This window comes from Myodes glareolus, chromosome 1 (assembly GCF_982192425.1).
Source record: "Myodes glareolus chromosome 1, mMyoGla1.1, whole genome shotgun sequence".
NCBI lineage: Eukaryota > Metazoa > Chordata > Mammalia > Rodentia > Cricetidae > Myodes > Myodes glareolus.
In genome coordinates this window covers 17,559,522-17,570,989 of record NC_142026.1, presented here as the reverse complement: position 1 = coordinate 17,570,989, position 11,468 = coordinate 17,559,522, and the positions used below count along the sequence as shown (strand labels likewise).

At 47.3% G+C, this 11,468-nt stretch overlaps 1 protein-coding gene across 3 annotated transcripts; it reads left to right on the top strand.

The window, feature by feature from the left end:
- The first annotated feature begins 96 nt into the window (after positions 1-96).
- Positions 97-11,466, top strand: Slc23a3 (solute carrier family 23 member 3). 3 transcript variants are annotated; one of them, XM_048459267.3, is made up of 12 exons: positions 97-2,223; positions 2,341-2,498; positions 2,603-2,700; positions 2,875-2,948; positions 3,350-3,531; positions 3,888-3,980; positions 4,117-4,119; positions 4,748-4,793; positions 7,201-7,306; positions 7,561-7,725; positions 10,390-10,485; positions 10,939-11,466. In XM_048459267.3, the coding sequence occupies exons 1-12, from the start codon at positions 2,056-2,058 to the stop codon at positions 11,220-11,222; spliced, it is 1,473 nt and encodes a 490-aa protein (XP_048315224.1). In that variant the 5' UTR covers positions 97-2,055; the 3' UTR covers positions 11,223-11,466. The 3 variants fall into 3 exon arrangements, with proteins under 3 accessions (XP_048315224.1, XP_048315221.1, XP_048315222.1); XM_048459264.3 differs by lacking the exon at positions 4,117-4,119 and adding an exon at positions 6,484-6,737 and having other exon boundaries at positions 3,857-3,980; positions 4,679-4,793; XM_048459265.3 differs by lacking the exons at positions 4,117-4,119; positions 7,561-7,725 and adding an exon at positions 6,484-6,737 and having other exon boundaries at positions 3,857-3,980; positions 4,679-4,793.
- The last annotated feature ends 2 nt before the right edge of the window (positions 11,467-11,468 follow it).

The window sequence follows — 11,468 nt, the reverse complement described above, 5'->3', positions numbered from 1 at the left end:
TATCTGCCTCCCAAGTCAGATGCACCGTCCTGTTAACGTGTGTCAGCATTCTTTCTGACTCTGTTTCAAAACTCCCTGTTAGTTTGATAGTTATTAGTTCCTGTTTCAAACGTTCCTGCATCCCTGCCCCTACTACCTTAGAGGCCCTGAAATTGGGGGATGTGGCCTGCCATGAGATACAAGCAAGCAGTGACTGGTCCAGGCCTGGGAAGGCCTTGTTCGTTGTTACGTATCCTGGGTGGGTACCAGCCTTGTGAATCCTTACGTATCAAAACATGTCCAGTTGAACTCCTAGAATGCAAACCCTACTGACCTCTTCAAGGTGACTCATGGAAGTAGCTGGTGTTGAAGAACCAGAGCTGGGTCATCAGTGGAAGAACAATCTATGGTGTATTTGGACTGCTAACTGACTGCCAAAGATCGTGTAGGGAGTGAGGGGTAGGGGTAAGGTCAGTGGGCTGGTGGGTCCCCAAGGGTCATTGTGATATATACTCCTTTTTTTTGTTGTTGTTTTGTTTTTTGGAGACAGAGTTTCTCTGTAGCTTTAGAGCCTGTCCTGGAACTAGCTCTTGTAGACCAGGCTGGCCTTGAACTCACAGAGATCTGCCTGCCTCTGCCTCCCGAGTTCTGGGATTAAAGACGTGCACCACCGCCACTCGGCTTTTTTTGAGGGGGGTGGTATAGTCTTTGGAAATGCTACTGGCATTTGTTCAGTTTGAGTGGGATGCTAGACTCCCTAAAGGGCTTAAAACCTTTACTATAAAGTTTCCAAGACATCGTGCATTTAAAATCCTGTTAGCGCCTATTAAAAATGGAGTTAGCTGCCATTGGAAATGGTCTCAGGAGGTTCAGGCTGATATGGAACTTGCTTTCCACTTACATCTGCCTTCAGAGTGTTGGGATACAGGCATGTGTCACCACACCTAGCCGATTCTAAAGTTATTTTTTTAAGTGCAAACATGAGACATTTTTGTGCATTTTGGAAAGAAAAAAAAATCTGAGGACTCAACCCACAAAGAATTAAATGTAACAAAGGGATGGTGGGAGTGGGAGTAAGTCTGGGAATAGCATGCCAATTGGTATCCAATATACCAAATGGTCAGCTCTGGAAGTATGAGTAACATACAGACTGAGTAGGTTATAGTTAGTAATACATATGTGTATGTACATATATCCATGTAGTAACAGTGAAAAAAGGGACATGGATTTGAAGAGTGAGATGGAGGGGTATATGGGAGGATTTCGAGGGAGGAAAGGGAAGGCAGAAATAATAATCTCAAAAATCAAAAAAACTCAATTTTCATGGAATTATACTTCCACGTAAAGTAAATGTATACTTTGTTCAATGTTTTACCAAACATTGTTTGCTCACTATTTTAGAAAACCAGGTTGCCAATGTCAATACTGCTTACAGCATCTGAATTACCAGTAAATGTCATTGACTGGCAGGTAGCTATCTCATCCACAGTGATCCTGTTTATGGGCATGGGCGGCAGACTGTTCCAGTGCCTTCTGGTTTATTTGTGCCCAAGATTTCACATTTTGAAATAGACATTACTATTAGTTACTCTTGCTTTACAGCGAGTGTGTTATATGTAGTGGTCATTGTCCTATGGGATGTGGGCTTTTTACGTACGGCTCTTGTTTTGAACTGATGCCGTGCACGTTTTGTTTGGTTGGAGAATGTGTACCTAATAGATGATGCTAAATGCTGATGGTGAGAGGAGAGTTTGCAAATCTCTTCAGGCTGTTCGGATAGGTCTCCCCTAACCCTAACCCTCCATTTCAGAGCCTGGTAGAAGCAGGGGTATGGGTGAAAATTCTTGAGGGAGGGGTCCAGAACTTAGCTCTTAGGTTAATGGCTGATGGAACTTGCTCAAGAGCTGGGCAAAGGTGAAAGAGCCCTGTCCTGCTCCCAAGCCCTTATTTCTCTCTCTCCGCTTCGTTGACACCCCCACCCCCTTCCCGCGACAGTCAGTGCACTCCACCCACACTCTTGACCTCTTTCTTTACTCATCTAGCCTGGGGCAGCCAAGACACATCCAGCCAGGCAGCATGAGCCGATCACCTCTCCATTCCATTCCACTCCTATCTGTGGGCTCCCAGGATGCCTCTGCTCCTGGGCCACCACTGCTGCCCCCTCTCCAGAATCCCTCTTCCCACTCATGGGCCTCTCGGTGTGGGCCTTCCACCTGGGTCCTCAGCTGTCTTCTGGCTCTACAGGTAGGAGGTAGAGGTGCAGGAGTTGGTTGAAATTGGTATTTGGAGGGAGTCAATGAGTCATGAGAGACCTACTGATGGGTGTTTCTGAAGCTCGCCCCTCTGTACTCCTCTCTCCAGCATTTCCTGGTTCTGTCATCTCTACTCTCTGCCTCCCACCTGCTGCTGCTTCACAGCCTTCCCCCAGGGGGGCTCTCATACTCACCTGGTCAGCTTCTGGCTTCCAGTTTCTTTTCCTGTGGTGTGTCTACGGTCCTGCAAACCTGGATGGGCAGCAGGTGAGGGGAAACTCCTTCGAGAGAGGGAAGAGGCTCCTGGAAAGAGCCAAGGGAATCCTGTTGACTGTTAGGTTTCCAAACCTGCTGCGGCTGCGTTTCTACAGGCTGCCTCTAGTCCAGGCTCCATCCTTAGAATTCCTTATCCCTGCACTGGTGCTGACAAACCAGAAGCCATCTCTGACAACCAAGACCCCTGGAAACGGTGAGTACAGAGTAAAGACAGGCTAGTGGCAGAAGTCTGTGCTGGAGCCTAGGCAGTTAGTACTATTGTTGGGTACTGTAGAGAGAGAGGTCTTGGGGGGTCATACCAGGCATCAGCGCAGGAGAGTGCTGAGTCTCTATTCCATTTATACCTCTCTGTACCTCAAACTTTCAGCCTCCCTCTCACTGCATCTGTGTAGTCTGTCAAGCTGCCATGGCCTGGAGCTCTGGAACACTTCTCTCCGAGAGGTGAGTGCCTGGAAAAAGACAGCAGGACGGGGCGATCCCAGCCTGGAGACACTCTCGTTTCCATTATGCCGACACCGATGCTACCGGGAAGGAGCAAGGCAGAAGCCTGTCCTTGGAATTTGTTAGAAATTTCAGTTTGGGGCTGGAGAGATGGCTCAGCAGTTAAGAGCACTGACTGCTCTTCCAGAGGACCCAGGTTCCACTCCCAGCACCCACATGGCAGCTAACAAATGTCTCTAACCCAAGAACCCTCACACAGACATACGTGTAGGCAAAATACCAACGCCAATGAAATAAAAGTAAATAAATGATTTAAAAAAAAGAAATTCCAGACTGAAGTAAACTGATTGAACAGAACGTCTTCTATCCATCCTCTCCTCTCCTCCCCTCTCCTCCACCAGGTGTCAGGGGCAGTGGTGGTATCCGGGCTGCTGCAGGGCACAATAGGACTTCTAGGGTTGCCTGGCCGTGTTTTTCCCTACTGTGGACCACTGGTGCTGGCACCCAGCCTGGTTGTAGCAGGGCTCTCTGCCCACAAGGAGGTGGCCCAGTTCTGTTCCGCTCATTGGGGCCTGGCCTTGCTGTAAGTGAGTCCTGACAGGTGTGGGATGGTACCCAGTGGGCGTGCAGACCTGGGGAGGACGACAGAGCTTCTGCCTTATTAGATTCCATAGCCATCTGGGCAGGGGTAGCCAGGTTTTAGATTTGGGATCCAAGCCTTTCCTTTAACTCCCTCGGTCTCTCTGATAGTCAGAGTCACATGCTATGGTACCTCAGAGTACCTCCCTACCCCTTCCATGAGCAGCTTCTTCCCTGGGACCTCCTTCTGTGATACTCTGCTCCCCGGCATTGCCGTCCTTCAGGGTTCTGATGCTTCTGACCCACACAGAGCTCCTTCTCTTTCCTAGACTCATCCTACTCATGGTGATCTGTTCTCAGCACTTGGGTTCCTGCCAGGTACCCCTGTGCTCCTGGAGGCCAGCTTCAACTTCCTCAACTCACATTTATATTCCTGTCTTCCGGCTCCTTTCGGTACGTGGGGGCTCTGGGCAGATGGAGCGAGAAGGGCTGACTGATGCACATAGCCAGGTGAGGTGGCACTCACCGGTGATTCCACACTGGGCAGGGGGAGACAGAAGGACTCAGGAGTTCAAGTTCTGCTATATAGGAAGTTTTATCCCAGCCTGAAATACATGAACAATAAACATAAGACATTGCTGCTCTTCTGGAGGACCCCAGTTTGGCTCCCACCACATATGTGGGTGGCTCATGACTGCCTGTAACTCCTGCTCCAGAAGCCAAGTCCCTCGTATGGCCTTTAGGCCCACCCCCCAAACATAAATAAAATAGTTGAACCAAGCATGGTGGCGCATGCCTTTAATCCTAGCACTTGGGAGGCAGAGGCAGGCAGATTTCTGTAAGTTTGAGACTAACCTGGTCTACATAGAGAGTTACAGGACAGTCAGGTCAGGGCTACATAGACCCTATCTCAAAACATAATATATACATATATATATGTATATATGTATACATACACACATATATATGTATATATGTATACATACATGTATATATACACACATATATATGTATATATATAATATAAAACTGTCAAAGCGGATAAAAGTGTGTGGGACTGACATGGAATGTCCCTTTGGTCTCCTACTTCTGAGTTTCAGAAGGTTCTGGGGGAGGAGGGAGCTCTTTTCCATCCCAGTGTTGTCCTTCAGGTGCTTACCCCTGTGGCCTGTGTGTGGATCATCTCTGCCCTTCTGGGTCTGAGTGTTATCTCCCTACAGCTGTCTGACCCCACTGAGGCACCATGGTTTTGGCTGCCTCACCCAGGTAGGTTTTCTCCTATGCTCCCATTCTCTTGATCAAATAAAGGTTTCTATTTCTTTGAACACACAACTTAATAGACTTCAGTCAGGTGAAGTAGCATATATCTGTAATCCCAATACTTGGGAAGTGGAGACAGGAGGATCAGGAATTCAAGGTCATCCATAGCTACCATATCAAGTTTGAGGCCAACCTGGGCTTCATGAGACCCTGAAAAAAAAAAAAAAAAGGTCACATAGTCACATAAAAGATTTAGTGGAACTCACCTCTCACTTCTGAATTAAATTTGTGTTTTCTTAAAACACAGGCGGAGAAACTGCCAACTTGAGGAGTTGCCCCCCACTTCACTGCAGGTGCATTATTTGGGTCAGTGTCAGGAGATATTATACCATATATACTTACTCTCCATCCCTCTGCTTACTCTTGAGATCTCTAACCAATTAGCAAGTTTACATTATCAGCCCCCGTGGACATTTCTGTTATTAACTGTAGAGTTACTGCCTTGGAGTCAGCGTATGTGAAATTTTGTCATCCATGTTTATTTGTCATAATAGTAGGGTCCATCAATTTAGAGCCTTGTGCATACTCGCATACTCAGCAAGGGCTTTACACTGGACTCCACATCAGCCCCCTTCATTAACAGTTTAATAATGGCCTGTTGAGTTTTGACTAGGCCTTCAGCACATGATAGGCATAGATATATTTTAAATTATTTCTTGACATGTTTCATACATGTATACAATACATCTTGATCATATCCGACCTTTCCTCCCACTGCCTCCAACACATCCCCATCCCATCTTCATGTCCTTCAGAAAAATGATTCACTGAGTCTGATTAGTGCTGCCTGTATGTGCATGGGTGTGGAGCCATCTACTGGAGCAAGGGCAACCTACTAGGGTTTACACCCCTTCCCCAGCAGCTATCACCTAGCTCCTCAGCTAGGGGTGAGGCCTCATGAACTTTTACCGCACTCTTGCTTCCACGTTTGGGTCTCGAATGGCTTGTTCTCGTACAAGTCTTGTACAGGTAACGGTAGCCGCTGTGAGCTCATGAGTGCGATTGTCATGTCATGTCCAGAAGAGAGCATCTCACAGCACATCTCCCCATCCCCCAGTTCTTATATCCCCCCCCTTTTGAGATAAGCTCTCACATAGCCTAAGTTGACCTTGAACTTGCCTTGTAGTCAAGGATGGCCTTAAACTCCCTGTACTTTGCTAGTGTTGTAATTACAGGGAGGCATCACCACGCTTGAAGAATGTGGTGGGAGAAATGACCCTTGAAGAAGTGAGATGAGATGTAAGAGGTGGGGAGAATAGGAGCTAGTTGGACAGGAGACAGGAGACAGTAGGTAAACAGGACTCGGGAGTGTACTAGGTAAACAGCATAGGAAAGGGCCCTGTGGTTGCCAGGAACACAGCAAGTCCGGTCCCTAAAACAAAGCTAATGTGTTTGAAGTAAGGTGGAATGTGATAAGGAATGAGACTAGGAACAGAACTGAGAGTCTGAGATCAAGGATGACCTCGTAGATCATAGCAAAGAGAAGGTCTTTAGAGTTCAGTGGTTTTGCCCAACAGTATTATCCCGAAATGCTAGAGCGCATCTGGGATTCTTGTGGTACAGGCATTTAGAGGCAGAGGGATGCTCCAGGCTTGAGTCTGCAGATGACTATAGATGACTCCTTCTTCTTTCTCAGGTGAGTGGGATTGGCCCTTGTTGACACCCAGGGCCCTGGCTGCAGGCATCACCATGGCTTTGGCAGCCTCCACCAGTTCCTTGGGTTGCTATGCCCTGTGTGGCCAGCTGCTGCATTTGTCTCCTCCACCACCACACGCCTGCAATCGAGGGCTGAGCCTGGAGGGGCTGGGCAGTGTGCTGGCAGGGCTGCTGGGGAGCCCCCTGGGCACTGCATCCAGCTTCCCTAACGTAGGCACAGTGAGTCTTTTCCAGGTACGTGGATCTGAGACAGGACTGAGGGGACTGGTGGTACCAGGGCAGGAGCTCATACTGATAGACTGTCAGCCGGGCCAGCCCTCAGTCAGGCAGTTCACTGAGGGAGGTGCCTAGAAGTACAAAATGCTGTGAATGTAGAGGGACAGGAAATCTGTGCGTCAGGTGAATTGGGAGCTCCGCCAAGGCTCATTACAGTTGAAGAATGAGTCAGAGAAAGCCCTGCTCTCTTGGGGACTTCGTAAAAAGGAAGTATATAGCATAGTTTGAGGGTGGTAAACACGGTCATGAAAGCAGTGGTGTATGGACTGAGCAAAGGAGGTACCTTTGGATAGAGTGGCTGGGAGGCTTAGGAGGGTCACATTTAAGCTGGGATATGAAGGATGAAATGAAGTGGGCCAAGCAAAGATCTGGTACAGCCCAAGGAGGCGGCTGTGTTCTCTAGTGTCTCTTCTTCATGCAGACTGGTTCGCGGCAAGTAGCCCACCTGGTGGGGCTATTCTGCGTGGGTCTTGGGCTCTCCCCAAGGCTGGCTCAGCTATTCATCAACATCCCACTGCCTGTGCTTGGTAAGTGAATAGATGCGAAGACAGGTATTAGAATACTATTTGGCCCAGCCAGTTTGCTAAGCTGTGCCCTTTCTTTCTAAATAGCTTCTCTGAATGGATATGGACATATGCTCTTGTTTTCTCAGCCCAACTGAGTTTCTTGATGAATCACAAACAAGCCTAGTGGTTATTTTTCTCCATTACAACCTGCCTGTCCTACAAACCCTGAGCTTTGCCCTCTTCCTACCACTGTGTTTTCTTCTGCATGAGGGCAGGTGGGGTGCTGGGAGTGACCCAGGCTGTGGTTCTGTCTGCTGGATTCTCCAACTTCCACCTGGCTGACATTGACTCTGGGCGAAATGTCTTCATTGTGGGCTTCTCCATCTTTATGGCCTTGCTTCTGCCAAGGTGGCTCTGGGAAGCCTCAGAGTTCAACACAGGTAGGTGGAGTGGAGAAGAAAAAAAGGAGTGGGATTGAGGCTTTAGATCAGTGGTTCTCATCCAGTAGGTCATGACTCCTTGGGGTTCGAATGACCCCCAATGACCACAGTGGTTGCCTAAGACCATCAGAAAACACAGATATTTACCGGACAGTGGTGGTGCTCGCCTTTAATTCCAGCACTTGGGAAGCAGAGGCAGGCAGATCTCTGGGAGTTCGAGGCCAGCCTGGTCTACAAGAGCTAGTTCCAGGACAGGCTCCAAAGCTGCAGAAAAACCTGTCTCAAAAAACCAAAAAAAAAAAAAAAAAAAAAAGAAAGAAAAAAAAAGAAAAAGAAAAAGAAAGATAAAAAAAAACCATAGATGTTTACGTTATGACTCACAACAGTGGCAAAATTACAGTTATGAAGTAGCAATGAAAGTAATTTATGGGCCATGTGATAGTGGTTCATGCCTCCAATCCCAGCACTCTGGAAGCAGAGGCAAGCAGATCACTGTGAGTTTGAAGCCAGTCTGGTCTACAGAGCAAGTTCCAGGACAGGCTCTAAAGCTACAGAGAAACTCTGTCTCAAAAAAACAAAAACAAACAAAGAAATAAGATTTGTGTTTGGGAGCCAGCACAACATGAGGGTCACAGCATTAGGGAGGTTGGAACCACTGCTTTAGGCTCTCTGAATTCTTGTTCTCACAATGAGATTTTGTATGCACTTCATTCATTTATTTAACAAACGTTCGTTGAGCACAATGCTCCTGCTTTTGTGCTCTTGAGTCTTGGCTTATTTCTGTTGCTGTGGTAAAACAGTCAGATCGAAGGCAACTCAGGGGAGGAAAAGGTTTATTCCAGACCACATTTCATCCTCTTGAGGGAAGCCATGGCAGGAACTCAAGGCAAAATCTTTAAGGCAGGTCTGCTTGCTAATCTACACAGCGTTCCCTCCAAAGAAGGAACTCACTTCACAGCCAAAGAAGTACCATGGAGGATGCTGTCTTATGCTCAGCTAACTTCTTATACAGTTCAAGACCACCTGTCTAGGGATGGTAGTGCCTATGGTGGGCCAGGCCCTACTACTAAACTAATCACCAATAAAGACAATTCCCCCACAGACTTCCTCACAAACCAATCTAATCTAGGCAATTCCTCAGTTGGGACTCTCCTCTCAGGTGACTCTAGGCCGTGACAAGTTGACAGTTCAGCCTGGCCAGTTACAAAACTCCTCCCCTCAAACAAATTTTTTAAAGAAAGCTAATTAGGTCAAGACACAAAAGTGCTTTTGGGTGGTACAGTGGTATGAAGGAGGGGATTTGTTCAGGAGCAGGACAAGGAAGGTTAAGACAAGAACTGTGAATAGGGCATGACAGACCATGCCTTAAACCCCAGCCGGTGGGACCTCTGCACGTTTGAGGCCAGTAGTCTACACAGTGAGTTCCAGGCTGGTCAGGGGTCCACAGAGTGGCCCAGAAAAAAACAAAAGCTAAGGACCCATGGCACTCATTGTCAAGAGTAGCTTCTGTCTGAGGTGATTCAGTAGGACTGAATCGGTCTTTGAGGATGGAAAAACTTAAACCTATTTGGCAAAGGCCATTTCTCTGTGTGAGAGACAGGGTCTCCTTTTGGAAACTTGTCTGACTTCAAACTCTTGGCAATCCTCCTGCTTCAGACTCCCAAGTGACAAGATTATGATGTAAGCCACAGGGATAGCTGATAAGGTCATTCTTGGTCACATTTCCACAATACACAAAGATAAAGGATAGAATTATGGGACAGAAGTAGCATATCCTGAGAGCCGCAAACGGCATGGTTTAATCCAGAGAAGTGGTTTTCAAGTTTTGTTCCATGTGGAAGATTTATCAATGTCTGGAGACTTTTTTTTTTGGATGTCACAAAATGGGAGAAAGAGGATTGTTTTTGTTTGTTTGCTTGTTTTGAGGCAGGGTTTTTCTGTGTAACCACCCAGGATGTCTTGGAACTTGATTTGTAGACCAGACTGGCCTTGAACTCAGAGTCTTCTTGCCTCTGCCTCCTGAGTGCTGGAATTAAAGGCATGTGCGACCACATCCGGTGAGAAAAGGGATTGTTACAGGCATTTGGTGCTTAGAGAGGTTGATAGACATCCTTTAATGCACTGGAAGGTCCTCATAGCAAAATTACCCGGCCCAAAGTGTTGTAGGACTGAAGTGTTGAGACTCAGGTTAGAGCACCAAAGGTCAAGTGGAAGAAACAGGGCTTTTTAATCCCAAACTGTCCAGAGAAAGGGAGCCTTGAACAATAGGAATCCGGAGGGTATGTGGGTGCTTAGAAAATATGGTGTTGCCGGGCGGTGGGGAGGCAGAGGCAGGCAGATCTCTGTGAGTTTGAGGTCAGCCTGGTCTACAAGAGCTAGTTCCAGGACAGACTCCACAACTATAGTGAAACCCTGTCTCGAGACAACAAGAACAACAACAAAAACAAACAACAACGAGAAAAAGAAAACATGGTATTAAGAGGGATCCTATGGGAAGGGCCTGAGTGAGGGAAAGGGAGTTTGTAGAGGAACACCCTGTAGTGGGATGGAATGATGGCTTAGTGAAACCTGTCCCTGGTCCAAGACTTAACTTAGGTCTGAAAGGGAAGACATATTGCCTTGGACAGTATCAGTTACCTTCCTGCCTGGCCCAATCCTTTGTAGGCTGGAGCCCCCTGGATATGTTCCTGCGTTCTTTGCTGGCAGAACCCATTTTTCTAGCGGGTCTTTTGGGCTTTCTTCTAGAAAACACCATTTCTGGTAAGTTGAGACCAGGTCCTAAGGGAGTGACTGGGAAGTCATTACTCCCTGGGTTGGGTAATGACCAGCCCAGCCCCTCCTTTTACTTATCTTATATTTTTCGAGACAAGGGTTCTCTGAATAACAGCCCTGGCTGTCCTGGTACTCACTCTGTAGACCAGGCTAGCCTCAAATTCACAGAGATCCACCTATCTCTGCCTCCCAAGTGCTAGGATTAAAATTGTGTGCCACCATGCCTGGCTTACTTATTTTTTAAAGATTTATTTTCATTTTAAATTATGTGTATATCTGTGCATCTGTGGGTATATGTAAACGAATGCAAATCCTCCCAGATAAAGAGATACAGGCAGTTGTAAGCCGTCTGATATCAGAGCTGGGACTCGGAACTTGGGTCCTCTGTAAGAACAGTAACCAGCTCTTAACAGCTGAGCCTGACCAAACCCTCTTTTGCAGGTACACGGATTGAGCGAGGCCTAGGTCAACGTCTGTCCACTTCTTTCACTGCCCAAGAAACTCAGAAGTCCAGGGAGAAGGCTGCTCAAGAGTATGGGCTTCCTTTACCCATCACAAACCTGCGTTCCTACATCCCACAGCCTCTCCATTGCCTCTGTCCAATGCCTGAAGACTCTGAGGATGAGGAAGGAGGGCCCTCTAAAACAGGAGAGATGGCCGACTTGTTGCCTAACTCTGAGGAGTCATGCCCTGCAACTAGCAGAGAAGGGATTAGGTCCCAGTAATTACTACGAGCACCATTTTAGTCTTCGTTAGTTTAGCAGTAACTCCCAGTTTGCTGGAGTCTCACCTGTGAGGCAATACTTTCTCCCAGTGAGAAGGTGTTTGTGGCCCATCTAGATGCGATGTTTCCCAATAGAATGGGATGCCTTCCCTTCTCTTAGTCAGACTAACGTGTTCAGAAGCAGAGGCCATGGGTTTAATGGGTCATTAAGCGAATAAATGAGATTTTTTTTTTTTGCCTGTGAACT